The following is a 24,839-nucleotide window of genomic DNA, read 5'->3' as shown; positions in this document are numbered from 1 at the left end:
TCTTTATTTTTATATTTCATTCATGAGTCTTTGGCACTCACCGTCACTTGAATAACTTGGCTGTTCATTATTGTGCTTCTCTCTTCTTCCTTGAAATTTTTAAGTGGCAGCACCTCAACTACTCTGTTTTTGCAGACTCGTATAACTACTATCTGTCCTTCACCTGTCATTCTAATTGTTTTCATAGCTTTTCCTTCAACACAGTCATAGCAAGGAGGTGGTGGAGAGGGGAGGAGGGGTTAGGGCTCTTCTTTCTAGATAGATCTTTTTTTCTCCGCCAGTTTATTTTTCCCATGAGAGTAATTCTGTTCTTAAGTCTTGTTCATTTAATCATTGACACCTGCATTTATCTAAAAAAATCCTTTATTCATGTTGTCAAAACAGTTATTTAGGCCTGATGGTGCTTTGGAAAGAGTCACATTGACATTAATAGCATAATTCTTTAAAACAGGCATTTCATTAGTATAATTTCTGCTATAAACGAAATGTACATGTTTAATAATAATAGGTTTGTCAGTATTTTTCCTAGAATGTTTGGGTGTAGAAAGTATCAGAGGGGTAGCTGTGTTAGTCTGTATCCACAAAAACAATGAGGAGTCTGGTGGCACCTTAAAGACTAATAGATTTATTTGTTATAAATCTGTTAGTCTTTAAGGTGCCACCGGACTCCTCGTTGTTTTTGGGTGTAGAAATATAGCCATGCTTAATTCTCTTAATGCTCAAATTGTGTTAGGCTTTGTGCAGCTTGTTACTATTAATGCACCTCCACATGCAGAACTCCTGAAGTCAATGAGAAGTCTGCCCATGGCAGCCTTGTAGCATTGGATCTGCTGTCTCATAGTAGAGCAGGGGCCACAAGCCCAAATTCCCTGACCTTCAAGGGACAAGAGTCACTGAAAGGTTCCATCATGATCACAGGTTTTTCTGGTGGGAGCTGTGTCTAGTTCTCCTTAAACAAGGGGAAGGAGAAGAATCCTGGGGGACCATCTTGCTTTATTTGACTATCATCTTCATATTTTGGAAAATGTCCACTGTCCAGATGTATGATAGGTATGGCCGAAGTATTCAGCACAGCAGCCCTTGCCCTACCTGGATCTAAAGCAGGTGAGAAGGTGATTGATAGTATGTGTGTGCCTATATATCCACACTGAGCCCAGTCACTGATGTTAGCTGGCTTGATTCTTTCAATCTCTCTAAGTCTGAAATCACACACCCTCTTCAGAAACTTCGGGTCAAGCCCTCAAGTGATATAAGTCACTACAATTATATTGATTTCAGTGGATTTGCAGAGTATGTAAATATTATGGGCTAAATACTATAAGCTCTTTGGAGCAGGGGTTATCTTTTTGTTATGTGCATGTACAACAATTAGCATAACGGGTACCTGGCCCATGACTGGAATTCCTAGGTGCTGCCGCAGTAAAAATAATAAATAGGAATAAAAATATTCTGAAAGTAAAGGGATGTACCAGAAACACAAGTCTTCTCTAGATCTGGCCCTCAACCTTTCTTTAGAGTGGAAAAGAGAATGTTTATTACAGCTAGTACCATAATTCTCTTTGGAGTATTTTTCAAAAACCTTCGCCACAAATGGGTTAAAACCTGCCCTGCGTACATCATGCATAATACAACATTAATGTTGAAATCCCAAGTGACTGAAGCCTTCTGACTTTTTTTAGCTCTGTTACAGATGATGTATGTGGGGTCTAAGAAATGAAGATCCTGCATCTAATCTGCAATTGTTAGCGCACTTATTAAATGACATTTATCATTAAGTATGACTAAGGAGGAGGATGGAGTAGGTTATTCCAGTAATGTCTCTTTTTCTTAGCAAAGCAGAATAAAAGTCCATTTTGATTGTCTTGCAGCTGCAATGTTATCTTCAAAATACAATATCAGTTCTGGTCAATTTAATCATTGTGACAACTCAGTCAGTTGTCAGACCGAAAGCTGATGCTATACAATCTCTGTGCTGGAAACAGAAGACATGTACATGTGTGGAAAGAAAAGAAATGAAAGTTATGTTCCCATTTCTGGCAAGTACAATTCCTCACTGATTTTGGTTTGCACTTTTCTTGCATTCATTTTCCTCGAGTGTTTTAAGAGTAACTGTACTTCATGACTGCTGACGATTCTGTCTGTCAGATAATTTCTGCAATGTGAACTTACACAATGGTAATGCATTCTTCAGCCTTTTGATATTCAGCAGGTACATGGGTAGGACATGAGACACTTATGCCCATACACTTTCTTTTCTGCACAACTTCATACTTTATTAAATAAGCATATTTCATGTATAAACAGCCCTAAACATATCTGCCCATATAACCAGGGGGAAAGCTTTTATGGCTTTTATATGAGTTACAGTGCATGGGTTGTCACTGTGAATTGAAATATTCAGGAATCTTGTAAATAAAAATAGAATGACAACTTCTTTTTTTTAAAATTGTTATTTTCTGACACACCAGGGCACCTGTGTGTCTGGCAAGTCAAAACTCAGTGCTCTTCAACATGTATTATGTATACACATCATGCACAGACACACTACAGGGTGGTGCTGATGCCATGTAAATGTCTTGCCTCCAGTTGGGTTGGCTGCAATATTCAGAGATGGCAGAGTTCCTCCGGTGTAGAAATTGGAGTGAGGGAGGCTGTGGAACATCTGAGCTGGTATTTCAGTTATTAGAGCAGGTTTTTTTAAGTTCCTAAAGTAGGGAAGACCCTTCACAGATATGGAGCTGCTGTCAGTCAGTGGCCAGGCTGGTTAATTTTGCACCAGTATAGATAAATCCTGTGCATTAGAACCATTAGGTTTGGTTGGTCCTTCAGAGCAGCCACTCATTACCTGACACACAAAAAGTTCATAATCGGATGCAAGACTGAAAGCAAAGAAAGTAATTGTATACATTCAACAAAATGCTAATTAGATGGCCATGTTACCTTGTACCATACTACTTCCGGCTCTTGATCTGATGTTTTATAATCCTCAATATCGGGGCACGAGATTATCTTTCTTTTCGTGACTTCTGATTTTTCCAAATATCGGATCTGGCTGTTGTAGCAAAGCCCAGATTCATTCTCAGCCACTGTCAAGGACATTGACACCTTCATGCAATAGGTGGAGTTTCTGCAAGAACAGAGAAGAGTTTTACACCGATAGCTTAGTTTTTACCACATCAGTTTCACGAGTCTTGGCTTTGCCATCAAAAGCTCACCTATATGATTCAGGAACACACTCAAATAAGTCACTGTAATGCTGTGCAATTCAGGTGTTAAGAAAATATTATAGAGATGCAAATTAAACATGAAGCAACACACAAAACTTACATTCGCCCGTGCAATTTGTTTTATTGAGCTGAGTGCATAATTGTAATGATCCTCATTACCAGATAAGAGAAGAATGTCCAACTCCCAGAACTGGTTTCACCTCCACAGCAGGAGTTACTATGCTATCAACTAGAGGAAGATCTGACAGGCACTGAAGACCACCAAAAGAATTCCCATCCCACTTGAGCTCCTTCGATAGTAAGGGTGCAGGGCCTCAAGGTTTGGAGCAAAGGGATTTATATGCAAGCACCTCTCCAATGAGGGCCAGCACAGTCTCAAAAGTGGGTGGAGGAGTCATAACCAGGCAACTGAGGGACATGATAATCAGCACATCCCCTTTCAAGTAGCTTTCACTGGCATATCTTCTATAGATCCCAGAGACAACACCTGCCCTCCCCTCAGGGTGACTCCAACCTAGAGTACTCTGGGATGCAATTTGCTCTCCTCTGGGTCAGTGGTACTAAATCATGCATAGAATGCAGGAATAATTCCTTCCACTGAAGGAAGGACTGGTGAAAGTCTATGGCAAAAGGTCAGACGGGACAGAGGTAGTAGTCCCTTCTGGCATTAAATCTATGATCCTATAAACATAAGAATCTAAGTTCACAGTTTTCTCAGTTCCCACAAAAACAGAGCGGGTGAAGTCCAGGAAAGGGTGCATGAGTTAAATCCAAATGTTCTTGTTTTTCTTGCTGTCAGTCCAGAATAAATGTTAATGACCAAGCTACATGCTTCCTGAATGTGAAAATGAAGTTAAAGTGGAAATGCTTATAGACTCACAACTCTAACAGAGTTAGCAGTTACCACAATAACAATTCATGCTGATATTTATCATGGTGTTACTGTCAAGCATTTACAGTTTGTGCAAGAGTGTTGCAACTCAGACTGTCAGATTCAGGTTTTCATTAGACGGGATGGGGGAAACAGTCCTTTAAGACCAGACTACAAAGTACGACAGACCTTATAATGAGGGCTCTGTTTCTCATCATGCATCACTTTGTCACTTTAAGTTTTCTGGAATCAAAGAGGTCTGGAAGACTGACACACTGGCTGGCTACAACATCACGGGGAGTCCTGGAGAGTTCCCGCTGACATTACCACTTTGCTTCAGTATTCTCCTGCAGCTACTGTGTTTCAGATTGTTTTACCTGGTACAAAAGCCACATTTGCCTGGAAAATGATCAATGACCAAATGGTCAAACCTCTGACACTAACATCAAGACAATGGATCCTCAGACTCCTCAAATTAGACTTATGATGAGTTTCAACGGACAAAGACAAATCCCAGTTTATCCAATTGCAAGTCTTTTGTTGCACATCATTATGGTAATAAAATGTCAAACAGAATAGCCTGTGTGGAGGCTGCAGCTAGAAATATACTAAAGTGTCACTGCGTTTTCTCTCCTACAGAGACTTTTTACATTTTGTTGTTGTTTTATTTAATCTAAAGTATAGTTATCAGAGCTGAAAAATGAACATTTTGGGAGGGGTTTTAAAAGTCCCTATGCAACTTGACAATAAAAATCAATTTTCCCCTAAAACATTTAGGTGTTTTTGAAAAATCTCACCCTTTGTTCCTTGCAGATGGGAAAACAAACTTAAGCTTTGAAGAATTTTTAAGGATCTTGTGATGGAGCACTAAAAACCCACACAACAGCAGTGCATGTATGTTACAACTGATGTATATGCATAATCAGCAGCATAAAGCAATTGGTAATTAACAACTTACCTGGATGATTACCCCTATTCTTGATTACAAGACAGGTCACATACCCAGTAGAAATTATCAAGGCTCGTAAAGATAATGACTTGGGGTTGTTATTCATTATTTGGTATAATTTAATAGTGCTATATTTTCTGCTAACGATTTTTCATTATTGAGATTACATTTTGAACAGGGCCTGAGGCTAGTTCTATTTAAAATGCTTACTCCCTAAAAATGTAACACTCCTTTCACTAGTTACAATTACAATGGCACAGAGTTGAGGAAACTGACTGACTGGCGAGCAACATCACTTTAAAACACAAAAAAAACCTGCCAGAATAAGTCTATTCAAGGTCATGATAAATAAAGCCCTTACTAAGCCAGTAACAATAGGCTAGAGAACTGGATGAACTATCTTCCACTAGCTGCCTTTGACTTGGTCTGTTTTCCTTGAGGACACTGGTAGAGTGGCCAGTGTTATCCCTATATTTATTACCTCTCTTTTCTTTCTTTAAAAATAATGATGACTCTCACTAATTTGTATTATAGAAAGGAGGAACTTCTCCTAGTACAATATAATGAAAACAAAGGTGGGCTGGTCGCACTGGGCCCTAAGCATGGAGGGAACAGGGAAGGAAGGTTATATAAAAAGAGTAAATAGGGGTGGAATGTACTTGCAAAGAACACAAACAAGTAACAAAATAATCATTATTTTAGTGTTGCTATAGCAGATGATGAGTGAAATTGACAAAATAATTTGTTTTCCACTGTGGATGGAGAGCTTGCTAGATGAAGGGTTATAGATGTGACCTTGAAAATAGATTAGTTTAGCAGGGACTTTGCAAGTCAGTAGAAACAGCTGTTGATCAAGTACAACTCAAATGATCTTAGACCTTAACGGGATTTCAGAGCACTCATTTCATAGACGAGAGGTAGGCTCAGCATAGAGAACATGTCTGGTAGAAAATAAATGTGAGACCTTGAAAACGCATCTTCTAAAGCATTTTCACTTCTTAAAGGGTCTCAAGCTGCTCCGTCTCCCATTGGGTTGACCTCCACAGGCTTCCTTTTAAGAAGAGGGAGAACTAGTAACAAGGAAGGAGAGAAGAAAAAGGAGGAAAAGACAGACCTTCTTTTTGCAAAGAGAAAGGATTTGAAAGTCTTAAATACTGGCACCAGAGGTTGTGATTCCCCATCTCAGAGTACTACTGTGAAATGTGTCTGCTCCCTGGACTGGGGAAGTGAAGAGCTCAATAGTTTTGCTTTGTAGGAGTTTGTGAAACTATTTCCTTCTATCATGATGTCTACGTCTTTGCAGTCCTCAGCTCAGCAAAGTTTTTCTTTGAATTATGGATTCAAACAAACTCAGAACCCAAAAGAAAAACATGGCCAAAATAGCAGCAGTGGCAGATTAGCCACAGTGCCCCTTTCCAGGGGCCCCAGTCAAATGGGGGGCCCTCAAAAATGGGCACCCCTATGTCCCGACTCACTCTGCCCGCCCGGTGATCCTGCTGTTTTTTTTTTATTATTATTTCATTATAATTGCAGAGCTATAGCTTGGTCACATATTCAAGGGCAGATGCAATTCTGAATACCACAAGGGGATTAATGGAAGCTGTGCCCAGAAAAGAATACAAGAATCAGGCTTCTAACGGAATGCAACATGCTGCCTACTCATTTTAAGTGCTGAACTTTATTAAATCTATGGCACATTCATTGGCTCATTGTAACACTAATAACAGCTATGTGCAGGTCAACCTCCTGAGTCCATTCCCTTTAACTGAGTCTCCACAACTTGGGAACTTAGCAACTTCTGACTTATAAAGAATACCAACCCACCATCTATCTCCCTCTGAATGTCAAGAGCACTTGGTTCACTAACACCTATCTGTGGGAAAGTGCTTCCTTTACCAACTTTCAGACTTTGACAATCTCCTGTTTTCCTCTCTAGTTATTACCGGGAAAACTATCCAGATAAGCAATAAATTCCAGAGTCCAAATTTGTGTTGCCAGTATTTGAAATACAAGTCCATCGTTACTTCGTGGTTTCATGTGTATCTGCAGGTGGTGTCTCAAGTTGTTCTACACCAGCTCCATGAGGTTATCTTCTTCTGATCTGTTTAGAGAAAAAGGCATCATTTACTATCGTCATACAATTCTCAACACAGGTATTGTATTTTTCCTCAATAGGAAAAATGTTTAATGTATGATATGATTAACCCTTCACTAGCTTGTTACCTTATTCTTCCATGAACCCTGCTGGGGCATGCTTTGGGTTATTTGTATTTTCAAAGTTCTTAGATGTGCAAGCCCTTCTTTCTCCCCAAAGTGTGATGCACATTGACCCCTTCAAGTTAAAAGGCAATACCTGCAAGAGAAAAAATTTAGTAAGACAGTTGACATCACTGTAGTTGTCTATTGAACCATAAACAAAGAGTATATATTCCTTCTCTTCCTCAGTGTATGTTACCTTCGCTTGGCACAACTCCAACCATTTCTGCAGAGGAGTTTGTTGTTTCTTTTACTATTGTAATTCCAATCCCAACTCCTTAGCACTATATCAAAAACTCAGATGGTACTTGGCTCATCGTGTTCATCCTTTAATGTCTGAATGGCCCTCAGGATCTCACTAGTAAAAACAAAAACAGTTTAGAAACATTATCACAGAAAATTAGGTGCCACATGTTACAATTGCAGCATGTTACAAGTCCATTTTACCGTACCTTGTGCATTTTTCTGAGATTTCGGTTCTGTGGGTCCTCCAATAACGAGCTGTGGCCTTAATCCAGAGTGAAACAGCATGCAAATTCCTATTCCTTCAAGCAGAAGAACTATTTGTGTTGTGCTTATCTCACCATTCCTTAAGCGTCTCCATTCTCCTGCACTGTTCCCTGGTAAGCTTTTCACATTACAACAGATGGTTGCTGTCATATGCACTGGATTCTGAAGTCAGAAGACAGGTTCATCTTGAATAAAACATAAACACTGTCCCAGTAGCCTATGCTTTAACATGCAGAAAAGATGCACCATTGGCCAGTTGCCAAGGAGAAGAAACTTGTCCTGGGCAAAGTCACTGCAGGCCAACATAAAAGAGGAGTATGAATGATGGTTTGGATACAAGATACGCAGAGACATCTCCACAGACCAACAGTCAGGAATACATGTTCTTAACAATGGCATCCAAGAGAGCAGTCTACTCCTCACCATGCCCTCATTCATGTCATTAAGGAGAAATGTATTGAACAACTAACATTTCTGAATTTTCCCAAACACAGGATGGTAGAGGCATGAGGGCTCAGTATATTGGTCTGGGTTGATCAGTTATACATTAGTTTAATTTATCCTCATCTGTCCAGTGTTTAGATAGATTAGATCACAAGCTAGATTTCAGCAAATGCTCTCTTCAGAGGACACCGGCACACATTGGCAGGTAGACGACATCTAATGTAATCATTGACATGGGCACTCTCAAGAAGAGCAAAAAACACGATGACAAGATTCACAGTAGCAGATTGACTGTCCTTGGGTCTCCCCATAGCGGGGAGCAAGAGGAGCCAGTTTTCACCTTCATTGTCTCCAGAGCAACTGACTGGCTCTACTGATCTGTTCACCTCAATAAGAAAGAAGATTACCCCCACCCCAATCATATAAATAAGGACTGCTCAGGGTCAAACAGAGGTAAAAACAGATGGGATTTCAGTTAAATAATATTACATTGATAGTGCATATTGCCGTCAACCTTTGAGCAACACTAAAATCTCTGGAAGTCCTTTTCTCCTTTGGTAATACGTTACTACTGCAATTGTCCTTTCAGACAAGTAACACTCTCTGAATGCATTAAAACCTCTAAAAAGAAGGTAAATTGTAAATACAAGACAAGATTATACAGAATGCAGCCAACTGCAGGTGGTGACTAGGAACATCAAAACTTCTATTCTTTATCAGACATGGTTCGAGTCCAACTTTTTTTCTCTCACAGTAGCCGGCGCCAGCTGCTTCAGAGGAAGAAATTCTGCAATAGGCAGCATATACTCCCAGGGGGAATTTCCTCATAGCTACCAATAGTTAGAGGTTGACTTATGTCACAAACCTGGAGAGCTCATACGCCTTCCAAAGCATTTATTCATTTATGCTTTAATTTACCTTAAGATCTCTGGATATTTTTGTTAAAATATATTCTGTGCTAGAAAAGCTACATTTCAGGAGTAGCATGAATCTAAGGCCCTGAAACAACCACTCCCAGGAGATCCCCCTCCAATAATTTTGTGATCTTTAATACGCTGCTTGTTAGAACCTAGAGCACTTCCAGTCCACACCACACCGTAGGCCAATTAACGTGCCTGTTCCCCTTCATACCTTAATTAGACACAAACAAACTGAAGTTCAGGACAGCAAGTCTCCCTTAAGTGCTCTCTGCATAAATACTGCTGAACCTGACCAGTTCTTCTGTCAAAGGAAATAAATCCCCTAGGGGATATAGTCTTCCCTAATGCATACAATCAGGGCTGGCTCCAGCCACCCGCAAAGAAAGCTGGTGTTTGGGGCGGCCAATGGAAAGGGGCAGCATGTCTGGGTCTTCGGCGGCAATTCAGCAGTGGGTCCCTCAGTCCCTCTCGGAGAGAAGGACCTGCCACCCAATTGCCGCTGAAGAATGAAGCAGCACAGTAGAGCTGCCGCTGAAGTGCCGCCAATCGCAGCTTTATCTTTTTCCCCCCCCACCGCTTTGCTGCTTGGGGCGACAAAAAAGCTGGAGCCGGCCCTGCACACAATTGACATCAGTGTATGCAAAGAGAGAAAGAGAGACGCTTCCTCAAACACAGAGAATTGCAAAAACTAAAATAATAGATCATTTATTATCTGATAGGGTTTAAAAAAAAGTCTGCATGAAGAAAGCATAATGTGCATTTAATTATGTTAATTTACAAAGAGAACTGCTCGTGCTGATGTTCCTCCTGTTAGTGACCTGTGAAAAGAGTAATACACCAGTAAAAGAGAAATACACTACAGTAGATCAAATTCTCAGACTCATCTGTCAATTTAACACAGTATTCCCCTTTGGACCCAGCACCCTACATTTTGATCATATAATAATAAAAGGAGATATATCTATCTCCTAGGACTGGAAGGGACCTTGAAAGGTCACTGAGTCCAGCCCCCTGCCTTCACTGGCAGGACCAAGGACTGATTTTTGCCCCAGACCCCTAAGTGGCCCACCCAAGGATTGAACCCACAACCCTGGATTTAGCAAGCCAATGCTCAAACCACTGTGCCATTCCTTCCCCCATATTGATTCCCTTTTACAAACTTTGGGTCTTTTGAGAATTTTGTCATTTCAAATCAAATGCAATTGACTGTTACATGGGGGCCAAACCTTACTATCTCAAAGGACACCCACACCCACATAACATAAGGCAGGGGAAAACAAGGGAAAGGAAGGTACCTCCCTTTTGGAAGTACTTGTGGTAGGGAGTGAGTGGTGGCTGTGTGTCCCACTCTCCCCTTCCCCACAATTTCTGACCCTCTATCAAAAGTAAATGGTAGGGGGAACAAAGCATGGCTACTCCCTAAAATAACTGAAAGAGAGTTGGTCATTCATTCAGGAACGGGTCCTGTCACACTGATAAACAAAGCCTGGAAATACAGTAGAAGGCTGACTCCATGTAAAAAGAGAGTATGAAATCCATGAGACTGCTAGAAGAATGTCCCGGATGCGTTAGCTATGGAAGCTGACAAAATGCCTTGGGGTAGCAGGTCTGTGTGTGATAAAACAGAGAGGTGCAATCAGACAACTGTTTGGATGGCCTTCTCCTGGATGCTTGACCTATTGTTCCAGGACCATAAGCATAGCTGCTGGAACTAGGGGTGCTGCTGCAGCCCCTGGCTCGAAGTGTTTTCCATCATATTCAGGGTTTACAGTTTGGTTCAATGGCTCTCAGCACCTCCACTATAAAATTTGTTCCAGCACCTCTGATCATAAGTAATAATAAGCTAGATGAACACTCTAAATGTAAAGGCTTTAGTGAATTTGAAATGGTAACTTAGAAACCTTTTCACAGTAGATTACAGGGAAAGCACTTGCCAGATGGAAGCAGGTATAGAGTGATTAAGTTGAAACTCTAGCAACCTTTCAGAGGGATTTAGGAGATTTAGGAGAAAGTAGATGAGGAAAAGTTATTTACTTATTCCCATAATACAAGAAATTAATGGGAAGCAGGTTTAAAACAAATAAAAGGAAATTCTTCTTTCCACAGCGCACAGACAACTTGTGGAACTCCTTACCTGAGGAGATTGTGAAAGCTAGGGCTATCACAGCGTTTAAAAGAGAACTGAATAAATTCATGGAGGTTAAGTCCATTAATGGCTATTAGCCTGGATGGGGTAAGGACTCTGTTTGTCAGAGGGAGGAGATGGATGGCAGGAGAGAGATCACTTGATCATTCCCTGTTCTGTTCATTCCCTCTGGAGCACCTAGCATTGGCCACTGTCGGTAGACAGGATACTAGGCTACATGGACCTTTGGTCTAACTCAGTACTGCTGTTCTTATTCTCCCCTCGACACCCCACATCCATGAAAAATTTAGCATAGGGTGTTCAAGTCTCCTCTGCAAGTTGGAGATGCTGCTGCCAACCAAATGAATGGCCATGTTAAAAACTTAGCTCATGAGATTTAGGTGCCTCATAAGGAGGTTTCATTAGCTTTGGGAGGACCATATTAACTCCCCAACACAGACGTTTTAAAAGGGACAGCAGAGAAAGTGGCCTCACAATTCACGTATTTGTGGAGTGTTTTAGCCCTCGTACCTTTTTTGGATGCAAAGAATTTGTCTAACCCCCCTTTTGTCTTTTGGCTGGTTGCAAAGGACTTAAAGGCCATTTTTATTTATTTATTTATTTATTTTTACAGAAAAGATGGGATTTCAGAGCATTCCTGAGATGCACTATTTGTTGGAACCTCTTTGCAGTGTGTTCTTTAGCTCTGCTTGCCTTCCATACATGCAATGTGATATGAGGGGCCATCAGGTGAGAGAAGTCTTGCTGACACCCTCTACAGGAAAACCCTCTAAGACAGATTTGCATTGACTGTGTATATGCTCCAGACTCATTCAACGACCTGGTGCTTTACAAAAGTGTCCATCTATTTTTTATTTATATTATTATAAGTTCTATTATGATAGCTCTTTGAGCCCCAACCAAGGTGGTAGGTGCTATACATGCACTTTGAAAACTCTGTAGAGCTTGCAATCTATATAGACAAGACAAAGAATGGTAGAAAGAAAGCTCATTAACACTTTTATTTTGGGGGTTCTCTGAAGTCCAATACAGAACTGGAGTTTGGAGGATTTATTTCTTCCTTTACTCACAAAGACCACAAGCAAGTCTGTCCCCACCTTCCCCTCACTCTCTCTCTCTCACACACACACACACACACACACACACACACACACACACACACACACACACACACACACACACACACACACACACTACTTTTACCAATGAACATTAATGATAGAAGTGTTTTACTTTAAAGAGGAGGCGTTTTGTTTTTTGTACAGGACTCCTGTATATTCCCCTTCAAGCAGACAAAACAAGCATTGTAGCTTAGTTTGCTTTCAGCAGGGGAGATAGGGGAGAGAAGCCCTGCCACTGATGGAAGAGTTGGTAAAGGTTGTTGAGACTGGGTTTTCAGCACGAGAGGGGACAATAAGGTCCAGTTATTCCCTCTACTGCCTCTCCCCCCAAAAAGCCAAACCCTTTCAGTATGACTTGGGGAATCAAAACCATGTTTATTTTGTCAGAGGGCAAAGCAGCATGCGAGCTGCCAGCTCAACTTTTTCCATACGCATGACTTTGTAAATGGCGCACTGATTTAGTCCAATTTCAGTTTACGTGTTCTGGTTTGGTGTTTTAGCCCCTGAGACCTTGCAGCGAATGTTTCAGTCCAGAGTCAATTTTTTACAGTTGATTTGTAAGTACCTGAAAAATGAAGCTCTATAATGGAAGTGCTGACAACCTTAACTGAAGTCACATCAGCCGGCAGTAGAAGTTTAATAGTATATCCAGCCCCTGTGTATATATTGTGCTATAAAGTCATGACTTGAATGTCATGGGGTGGATCTGGGCTCGGTCATGACACAAATATGCTGTCAATCAAGGCCCTTTACAGGCTTAATCAAATCCTATTGCTATTTTAGTCCCTGATCTGCAAACACTTATGCATGGGAAAAATGTATTCCCACAAACAGTCCCATTGAAGTCATTCTGGGAAGATCTATACTGCTGCTTAAGTCAATCTAACATACATAACTGAGAGGTGTGAAAAAGACCCCCCCCATGACAAAAGTTACAGTGACATAAGTGCTGTCCACACCAGCGCTATGTTGGCAGAAGACGTTTTCCCACAGACATAGCTTTGGAGTAATTATACCGACTGGAGACTGCTCTCCCATCGCCATGCAGCGACCTCACCAGACGCGCTGCAGAGATGCAGCTGCCCCGATGTAATGCTCCCAGTGCAGACCTGCCCTCTGACACTTCACACGCATAAAGCTAAACGCATGTATAAGTGTTTGCAAGGTCAAGACTAACATGCTAGATTCATGCTCATCATTTCGGGGGGGGGGGAAGCACTTTAGTTAGCATTGCAACGAAATGTTAAGTCAATGTCAAAATGTACTATGAGAAAAGGAAATTAGCTTAATGCAGGAATTAATCATATAATATACCTCACATAAATAAGTGTGCATGTGTGTGTGTGTGTATGTATATATACACACATATACACACACATGTATATGTGTAGTATTGCCACTGATTCAAAGTGATCTAGATTGCTTGGTGAAGTGAGCACAAGCCAACAAAATGTATTTTAGTATGTCTAAATGTAAATGTAAATATCTTAGAACAAAGAATGGAGGCCAGGCATACAGGAACGGGGACCTTATTCCGGGAAGCAGTGTTTCCAAAAAGGCTTGAGGGTTGTGGCAGATAATTAGCTGAACATGAGCACCCAGTGGGACATTTTGGCCAAAAGAGCTAATGCATGCTGGGATGCATAAACAGGGAAATCTTGGAGTAAAGAACAGGGATGATGGAACAAATTCGTATAGTGGGGGTGTTGGGAGCCATTGAACCAGACTGTAAACACTGAACATGAGGGAAACCACTTCAAGCCAGGGGCTGCAGCAGCACCCCCAGTACCCCTAGTTCAAGCACCTATGGTAGAGAGGTAATTTTATCTCTGTATTTGGCACTGATGTGACCACTGCTGAAATCCTGTGTCCAGTTCTGGAGCACACAATTCAAGAAGGATGTTGACAAATGGGGATTCAGAGAAGAGCCACACGAATGATTAAAGGATTAGAAAATGTGTCTTACAGTGATAGACTCAAAGAGCTCAGTCCGTTGAGCTTAACAAAGAGTAGGTAAAGGGGTGAGTTGATTACAGTCTGTAAGTATCTAAATGGGGTCTTCAGTCTAGCAGAGAAAGATACAACATGATCCAAAGGGTGCAAGTTGGAGCTAGAAAAATTCACATTTTAAACAGTGAGAGTAATTAACCATTGGAACAATTTACCAAGGGGCATGATGGAGTCTCCGTCTCCGACAATTTTTAAATTGAGAACGGGGGTTTTTCTAGATCTGCTCTAGGAATGATTGCATTAATCTTGTCTCCTGCTAAAGAATTTCCACACAGTCTCACAGCATTACCTAAACACTTGCCTTTTTCATACAACTCCAAAGATGTTCACGTTCACTGAATCACATTTAACTTAACTCCATAAGGTTTGTTGGGGATATTGTCAGTCTCTCACACCCTAGGCCTGGGATCATTTGTAAACACTGAAACAGACAATATTAACATTACAGGTATCACCCCAGTATAATAAACTCTTATCCAATCACTGAAACATTTATTTTTACCCATTATCCTCACAGTCATGTCAGCCTTTCCCTCATACACTCACTCCCACCTTCTCCAATGTCCTCACCCCACCCCACCAAATTGGTTTGCTGGCCTTGATCCTGCCAGGAGCTCTAAGGAGGCATTTTCCCAAATCCACTCAGAGCCCCCACAATAGAACACTGAGTTTCTTGCAAGATTAGACCTTGATGTTGTACATTGCTGTACACTGTACTTCTCTTTACACTGTATTGATCCTAGTGTATGAATCTGGAATCAGACAGTTTATAAAAGGCAATACTTGAAACAGATTATAGATCTTTTTACAAAATCATCTTCTGAAGTTACTTCTATCAGCTGTGACCTTCATATTCTTGCCAAACCTCAATTTTTAATTTCATTTCAATTAGTTTAAAAAAATCTTTTACACAGTTTGTGATGTGAATAGTCCATCACAATAACATTATTATATTTCAGAGCATTACATCTAACCTTATTTTAATGAAATGAAAATAAATTACTATTGCTCTTTGCTCAGCTATTTTAAGCTACTTCTAATTTTATAAACAAGAGCAAGGATTCATTACCAAATTTTTGGAAGAAACAAATTTATTCAAGCAAGAAATGTGGTCTTTTATGTAATAATTACAAGACAAAGCTGTGAAACACAGTACTCCCACATAAATCTGAAAATAAGGGGAAAAAATCTCTAATTATATAAGAAAGTTTTGGCATAAGCAGCAAAATTGTAGAACTGACATAGCAGACATTGCTGCCGCGTAATACATTCCAAAAAGCCTGACAGATTGTCTTTATGTCTGGAAGTAAGGAAAACACATTCTTTATTTAAAAAATTGCCCATTTCTTACCAAAACTATTTGTCACATAAATGAACAAAGTGTTCTGAAATCTCCCATATAAAAGTGTGTCCTAGAACTTGAGCTCGTAAGATTTTTGCTAAAGTTTGTGTCAAGTTGTCTAGACTATCTTACATGAAAAATGTACATCTCTGCTGAAATATGTAATTCAGTGTCTTTACATAACCATTCCATAATGCAACTGTCATAAAAAATAATGGTTCTGTCATTTGTATTATACTAATTACAGAGGTAGCATTACAAAATGAGGATTTGCTAAGAGTTAATCACACAATGGTATCAGATCACAGTTCTCTTCTCCACATCCAATAGTAAATAACTCTGGGTACATCTACACTATGGGATTATTCCGATTTTACATAAACCGGTTTTGTAAAACAGATTGTATAAAGTCGAGTGCACGCGGCCACACTAAGCACATGAATTCGGCGGTGTGCGTCCATGGTCCGAGGCTACCGTCAATTTCCGGAGCGTTGCACTGTGGGTAGCTATTCAGTAGCTATCCCATAGTTCCCAGTCTCCCCTGCCCCTTGGAATTCTGGGTTGAGATCCCAGTGCCTGATGGGGCAAAAATCATTGTCACGGGTGGTTCTGGGTAAATGTCGTCACTCATTCCTTCCTCTGGGAAAACAACGGCAGACAATCATTTCGCGCCCTTTTTCCCTGGATTGATCTGGCAGACGCCATAGCACGGCAACCCTGGAGCCCATTCAGCTTTCCTTTTTTACTATCACCGTATGTGTACTAGATGCCGCTAACAGAGGTGTTACTGCAACGCTACGCAGCAGCATTCGTTTGCTTTTGCATGATAGCAAAGACAGTTATCAGTCGTTCTGTACTGTCTGCTGCCATTGTGAACTGGCAGTAAGATGACGGTTATCTGTCGTTCTGTACTGTCTGCTGCTATCATGGGTGCCCCTGGCTGAGGTCGGCCGGGGGTGCAAAGACAAAACTGGGAATGACTCCCCGAGTCAATCCCTCCTTTATGGTTTCTAAAAATAGTCAGTCCTGCCTAGAATATGGGGTAAGTGTACTAGAGAACCAGTGTATCAGAGAGCACAGCTGCTCCATGTCAGATCCCACAGAAATGATGAGCTACATACCATTCACGGGGGGTGCCCCTGCAACAACCCCACCTGTTGCTTCCCTCCTCCCCCAACCTTCCTGGGCTATCGTGGCAGTGTCCCCCCCATTTGTGTCATGAAGTTATAAAGAATGCAGGAATAAGAAACAGTGACTTGTTAGTGAGATAAAATGAGGGGGAGGCAGCCTCCCGGTGCTATGACAGTCCAGGCAGGACATTAAACGGTGGGGGGGAGAGGATCCCAGCATCCCGCTGCTGTGCTAGTCCAGGCAGTACAGAATCTTTTCTTTACACAGGAAAGGGAGGGAGCTGATGGAGCTCAGCCCCCAGTTGCTATGATGAGGACGGTTACCAGCCGTTCTGTCCCATCTACTGGGAATGACCAGGAATCATTCCTATTTTTACCCAGGTGCCCCCGGCCAGCCTCACCTGAGGCCAGCCAGGAGCACTCACACGGGCTGATGATGATGACAGATAGCAATCATATTGTACCGTCTGCCACCAGGGAGGGGAGAGGAGCAGATACTGCTCTTCACTGCTGCAGCATCGCATCCTACCACCAGCATTCAGTAGACATAGGGTGACATTGAAAAAAGTCAAGAAATGATTTCTTTCCCTTTTCTTTCACGTGGTGGGGGGAGGGAGTAAATTGACGAGCTATACCCTGAACCACGCTGGACAATGTGTTTGAACCTACAGGCACTGGGAGCTCAGCCAAGAATGCAAATAGTTTTCGGAGGCTGCTGTGGACTGTGGGATAGCTGGAGTCCTCAGTACCACCTCTCTCCCTCCGTGAGCGTCCATTTGATTCTTTGGCTTTCCGTTACGCTTGTCATGCAGCACTGTGTAGCCTGTAGATTTTTTTCAAACGCTTTGGCATTTCGTCTTCTGTAACGGAGCTCTGATAGAACAGATTTGTCTCCCCATAAAGCGATCAGATCCAGTATCTCCTGTACGGTCCATGCTGGAGCTCTTTTTGGATTTGGGACTGCATCGCCACCCGTGCTGATCAGAGCTCCACGCTGGGCAAACAGGAAATGTAATTCAAAAGTTTGCGAGGCTTTTCCTGTCTACCTGGCCACTGCATCCGAGTTCAGATTGCTGTCCAGAGCGGTCACAGTGGTGCACTGTGGGATACCGCCCGGAGGCCAATACTGTCGATTTGCGGCCACACTAACCCTAATCCGATATGGTAATACCGATTTTAGCGCTACTCCTCTCGTTGGGGAGGAGTACAGAAACCGATTTAAAGAGCCCTTTATATCGATATAAAGGGCCTCGTAGTGTGGATAGGTGCGCAGTTAAATCAGTTTAACGCTGCTAAAATCGGTTTAAACGCATAGTGTAGACCAGGCCTCTGAAATCTGTTGGCAAATGTTGACTTTCTAATAGTAACCACTATCTTTACATTTAATAGTTTCTGGAAAATATTTATAAAACAGACACTAACTGCTAAAGATTCAGATTCAACACAGTTTTGACTTCAAGTCAATATAATCAGTTGCTTTGACTCTTATCTCCAGCTCTGAGGACACAAAGATTGCTCACCAGCAGGAGCCAACCTATATGGTTCCTTTTGCAGAATCAGGGGATATATTTGCTATCCACCCAGAACAATGGAGCAGTGGTCCCAACTGAGGCCTTTCAATACTGCTCTCTTATACATGTTTACTATTACTCTTACAATTACTACTACTAAAAATAGCGTGTGGTGGGTTCATCTTTCGTCCCAGCTAGATGTTAGTCCACAGCACAAACCGTCAAAACATCACAGTCCTACATTGCTGGTAGCCTCTAGCAGGATCAGAAGCAGACAAAATAAGGTTGAAGCAAGGCAGTAGACAGATCGGAGCTGTGCAAGTTTCTGGGCTCTTTCCAGTTCTGTTAATCTGCCACCAATATAAGCATGAATGTTCACCAAATGTATGTACAATTTTAAACTACAATGAGTATTAATATGTTTTTGAATTACTGTTCAGTGGTTTCAGCTGGGGACTCTCAGTGAACTTCATAGCCCGCTTGATTGAGAAGGTAAAAGACTATCTTCCATGTCCACGGAATTTTTTTTCAGTACTGAAGTCATGCTTGACTCATCCTTTGTAATGGTACTTCATCCTTCTGTGATTAAACAGGATGAATGGAATATGTGCTGAGGGAAGAGTGATGCCACATTTTGGGAGTAATGGCTACATCTTCACAACCACAAGAATTGCCAAAAGGGAAATCTATGTTTCTTGTTCATCTCTGTGGCAAATGGGAACTTCTAGATGCTAGCTCCTCCTGACGACAAACCTACTTCTGTTCGCAGGCTGTGTCTATTATACATCAACTGAGCTGATCTGTCTTCAACATATAAATCTTCCCCATTTCCCCCTCACAGCGGGTGTGCTCCTTTGCCCCCTATCCTGCTAACTAAACAAAATTAAGCTCTGATTACCAAATTCTTCAGGAAAGTGCATCAGTTGAGCTTTAATTTTAATCATTTTAAGTTTGATCCAGCAAACCTTTTCTCACGTAAATAATTCTTATTCCTGTGGGTAACTTCAGTGGGACTACCAGTGTAAGTAAGGGTTTTGTAGGATCTACCCCTTTGTTTGTTCCTTGATGCTTTTCATTCCAGACATAGGTTGTTTTTATTTTTTTTAATTAATATTCTGCTTAAAAGTCAAAATTTTCTACGGAAAGCAGATACTTTCCACAAAAATTTACGTGTTGTTGATACCCCAAGCTTCTGTCAAAAAAGAAGTTTCAACAGACATTTTTCAACCAGCTGTGGATTGTTAGGTTTGGACAAAAAGATTCTACTGCCTTGGGAGTGATCGACAGAGGGCCTGAGACACAGAAGCAGTGAGGCACACAGGACAGGCGAGACCACCTCAGCAGTATGACCAGAGACATTTCTATTTGTTTGCCTTTGAAGCGACTGTGGTGCAATATTGAAAACATATACGGTAGTTGTGAAGTCCTTTGTATTTCAAAGTTGAATCAGTTAAAGGAACATATCTGCATTTAAAAAAAAATCAAGGTGCCTTCCTAGTTTACCCTATAAACGTATGTTTAGGACAGGCAGTACTATGCTAGTTAAGGCCCCAAATCAGCAAGCCATCCCTCATCAGCAATGCTCTTAAAAGCATGCTTAACTCAAAACACAAGTTTATGTCCGAACTGATTTACAGTTAAGCATACGCTTACGTGCTTTGCAGAATTGAGGCCTCTGGAGGGACGCTAAACATTCGATCAACATGTATTGCTGCAAACTAGAATAGACATTTTTCAAAATCAGACAGGACTTTGACTGCCACTTCCACAATGTCAGGGCCATTCAGACCAGGTTATGAGCTGTTAAGCAATTTACAAAAGTTAACTCAGTCGTGGTAGACAGGAGTCACAAAAATACCATTAGAAAATTATAATCTGTCTGTCAGTTATGCGATTTGCTCTTGATTTGCCAGCTTTATTTGATCAAAATGTTTGTTTTGGTTTAAGCCTTCAGAAATGAGCTGCCGCCATCTTCCCCCAAACCCCTCCCCCCTTTTTTTTTTGACTAAATTAAAAACCTTTGAAAATAGGTCTCAGTGAAGGAAGTGAAGACATATTTAATTATCACTATTGGAACAAGCAATCATAATTATTTGAGAAACTGTAATTCCAAGATAATGCAATAATCTGACAAATGCTCAGGAAAAGAAAGATAATGAGTATATATTAATTGGTAGTACCTTTCAGTCCTGAAATAGCTAAATTTAAGCATTGCCTTAAATAAGAAAAACTATAGAAATGTATTGTTATATTCAACACAATACCCACCTTAAAACACACGTGTAGAATCCACTGTCTTGCAACTCAGCTGAATGAAACCATATTGAATCTTCATCCTTGCTCATCCTAACTTCTGAAAATATAATGGGCTCTTCTAAATCTCCTTTGTTTTTGTACCATATAAGCCTAAGACCGGTGCTTTGGGCCATGCTATAATTAGTCCTGATATAGCTGTAGAAAAGGGCACATTTCACTCGGACTGGTTCACCTGCCAAAGCCATGTATGTCTTGAGATCCACTGACCAGTCAATGCAACCATCAACTGAAAGGAAAACAATAAAAGAAATATTAGATACAGAGACATTTTTCAAGACAGTGGAGAACCTGTGAAATGCAATAAAAATCAATCAAAAAGAAAAATCTTTATTTTTAAGCCATTGTGAATCATCTGTCAGAATTAACCACAACTGAAGGTTTTCAATAGATTTTAGTTTGACATAGAAAAAAATGTGATTTGTAGAGTGCATTTTTAGCTCCATTCAGTTCTGTTTCCTCTTTAGAATTTCATTACTTCCAATAACTCTTTAATAAATAAGAAGTGTTTTTACCTTAGCTACTTGAACTGAAAAACCAGCTTAGAGTTCTGTAATTAACAAAAATGCATGTTGGCATCTGATCTCAATCCACCCCCTAAACCTCCTCTACTCACCTCTTTTAATTATCTTTGTCACTGTCACAAGATGCTTTTTCAGCTACCCTGTGAGCTGTGCTGTCTAGCCTGTTTTTATAGTCTCCAGGTCACAAACACACAGTCTTTCTTCTGGGAACTTGTCCCCGATGCTAGGTCACCATTCAGTCCACCCCTTGTGGGATTATGAAGTACAACTGGACCACTGTCCAAATGCAGTCTCCAGGCTGTATTCAGCTCCGGCTCTGGTCTCTGTGCCACTATACCGGTGGCTGGGAGGGGAACCCACCACACCGGGTTCCATCCCAGTGACCCTATAACCAGCAACCCAGGTCTTCTCAGTCCCCATCCCTGCTGCTGTTTCACTGGGTTCCATCCTACCGAGCCTCTCTTATCTTCTTAGATTTACCAATGGAGCTTATTCTGCGCCCTGTAGCTACTTCACCCCCATCTTCTAGTCTCTTACTCCAGGGCAGGATTGAGGGCTTACTTTCCGCCTGGACTTCCTCCTTTTCCCTGACAACCTCCCTCAACCCAGAGTGACTGCAGTCTCCTTGCCCTACAGCCCCCTTCTGTTTTCACCTCCTGGCTGTATAGTGCTTTGCCAGCCCTTCCCCAGCTAGGCTTCACTCCCAATTAACCCTGGCCCTTCTTGGCTCAGGTGATGCCCTGGCCTCTCAGCTCTTGTTAACCCTATCAGGACTGGTTCAAGGAGCACAAAACAGTTGCATATAAAATAGATGTGACAAAATCCACATCTTGATAATTTTATTTTGAAGTGCATTACACAAGGCTGTTTCTAAGCACTAATTAAGTTGCATGCATGTGTCTTATGAAGTAGGATACATTTACTGTATGCTGTGCAATGCAATCATTCTTAATAGAGCAATGGAGAAGATGTGGCCAGGGTCCTTTTGATGTCAGATTATGTTCTTTGGTTAAAATTTCTTTAAATTGGATTTCCAGGCTCTGTAGCTTTGATAATTCACCTTAAAAAATTCAATTTACTACCACTTCTCAATCTCTTTCACGACAATCTTCTCTAGTAATGGGAAACATTAAGGTCCAAATCCAGCAATTGGTTGCATAGGGGCTGACTGCAATCAACAGGGCTTTGCAAGGGCGCAGCAGTCCACAATTTGCTGCTTGATGCCTAACGTAGGTACATTGGATCAGAAATTTATCCTTTATGTAATTCCATTGACTTCAATGGGATTACATCAGGATGGATATCATTCACAGGCCAGCTGGTATATATCCTCAACTGATATATTTCAGGGTAGATCCATTGACTTCCACGTAGCCATACTGAATTTCATCAACCGAAGGCCTGACTGTGTTTTGTAACTATGTGGCCTCTTTCTGAGTGTATCCAATACCCATCGCTATACAGTAAATGTTAATTTCTTTCATTTACTCTGCCAGGTATTCTTTATTTCATGCATACCTCTAATTGCTCTGACCCATTAACTATTATTTTTTCATTACCTTCCTAAAGGAACGTACAAAGCCATTTCTTAAATTGTTTATTTGCCGGGATCTCAAAATGAGTCCATGAGCTTTGGATCAGTTAATAATTCTATCATTTATGCATAAGCAGTAAATATTCTTGTATGTTGGTTCAGCAAAGCTGACCACAGTAAAAATAAATAGACCTTTATGACTCTGAATACACACAAAGCATATCAGGTGAGTAAGAAGATCACATTCTTACAGTCTCATTTTTCAGAGGAGAGTCACAATTTAAAGGTACTAGAAAAAGGTTTGCACTTAGAACTTAGTCCAAATCTGAAAATGCAGCTTCTGAAACTGAATTTTGAAGGGTTTTTTTTTTTTTTGCTCTTTCTGTCAAGACATTTTCAATTATTTTTGTTCTGTCTCTCAGCGCTTCCATGTCCACTAGCTCCTCCCTGAACAACTGAAACAAACATTAAGCATTCTTTACCTCCACCTTATCAATTCATATATTTTCCATTTTCACTTGAAGGCATATTTTCCCTTTTTGGTTATTTCTCCCTCTCTCTCGTATTCTAAATTGAAAGTTGAAGTTAGTTTGACTTTGCAAAGCACATTAGAATAATGCAGTGTGAGTCAAGTCAAGTGGTAGTTCATAGCCAAGTTACAAAGGAACAAGACTGGCTGAGACTTACCTACAGCAGCTACTAGTATAATAATCTGGAGATACTATGGGACATATCCTCAGCTGGTATCAGTATTATTTATTATTTGCATTACTGAAGTACCGAGGAACTCCAATCATATACCAAGACCCCATTGTGCTAGGTGCTGCCCATACAGAGAACAAAAAGACAATCCCTGCTCAAAAGAGCTTACAATTTAAGTATGTCGGAAAACAGATGGATGTAGACAGACAAGTACAAAGAAACAATAAGCTAGTGGGAGGCATTATGGCCTAGTGGAGAGACCAGTAGAGTGGGATTTGGGAGACCTGGATTATGTTCCATTATGGGAATAATGATACTGACCTCTTTTGTAAAACACCTTGCGATCTATGGATGAAAATGCTATATAAGAGCTATTATTATTAAAACAATATTGTCTCACTATTGGTCATAAATCTATAAATTTGTTATAGCTCCAGTGAAGCCAATGGAACTCCGACAGTTTACACCAGCTCAGGATCTGAGAATCAAAAGGAAAAGGAAAGCAAAATACACTTTACACTAGACTCATTTTTTTCTCTAATTTTATCCAAATACAACATAGAACAAACCTGCAACTGGGCTCAGATTAGTCGGACACCAGAAGCAGTAGTGATCAGACAAGTCGGACGCCAGAAGCAACAGTGATCAGACTAGTCGGACGCCAGAAGCAGCAGGGGAAGGGGAGATGTCTGTGCATGTGACACATCATGCCATTGTTTCTGCCCACGTGGGGGTTCTTCGGTTCGTTTCCTCAGCTAGATAGCCAATTAGCTTAAAGGAGCATTCCATTAGATGCTAATTATGGAGAGCAGAGAGATGTCAAGAACTGAGTGAAAATGAGGTAATGATTTATAATAGGGCTTCTAACATTTGATGACATTTAGAAAAAAGATCTTGCAGTGAGCATGGACTAAATCTTAATTATCGAAGAAAGACTAATCAAACAGAAGATGACTTTCCCCCCCCTATTTTTCCTCATGTTAAAAAGCATAATCAAGAATGCTTCCTCTTATGTAGCCGGGGAGGCTAAAATCTAGGTCAGGCTGCCTAAGCTTATATGTAGCTGGAATTCTTCTCCTTGCTCTGCTGTCAATCACTGAAGTGTATGAATTGTTAGATTAATCTGGAGCATTCTCAAAGCAGTCATTAGAAATGACTGGAGCTGCTAAGGCAGAGTTGGACGCTCTATTATCATCAACTAAGTTTGCCATCATTTGTGTCGGGCTTGCTCTCACTATGGGGTATGTTCACAGCAGGGAGGAGAAAAAAAATGAATGACAATAAAGAAAAGCCAGGAAAGGCGCTGTGCTATATAATAAATGTATATGA

At 41.0% G+C, this 24,839-nt stretch overlaps 1 protein-coding gene across 1 annotated transcript in view; it reads right to left on the bottom strand.

Annotated features, from left to right (window-relative positions):
- IL1RAPL2 (interleukin 1 receptor accessory protein like 2) overlaps nt 1–24,839 on the bottom strand; it is a 556,734-nt gene that overhangs the window by 251,805 nt on the left and 280,090 nt on the right. The window contains 2 exon segments of the mRNA XM_030576453.1: nt 2,941–3,127; nt 20,706–20,979. Of these exon segments, the coding sequence (XP_030432313.1) occupies nt 2,941–3,127; nt 20,706–20,979 (461 nt within the window).

This window comes from Gopherus evgoodei, chromosome 9 (genome assembly GCF_007399415.2).
Source record: "Gopherus evgoodei ecotype Sinaloan lineage chromosome 9, rGopEvg1_v1.p, whole genome shotgun sequence".
Taxonomy (NCBI): Eukaryota; Metazoa; Chordata; order Testudines; family Testudinidae; genus Gopherus; species Gopherus evgoodei.
Note: the sequence above shows the minus strand (reverse complement) of the source record. Positions and strands in the feature narration are given on the sequence as shown.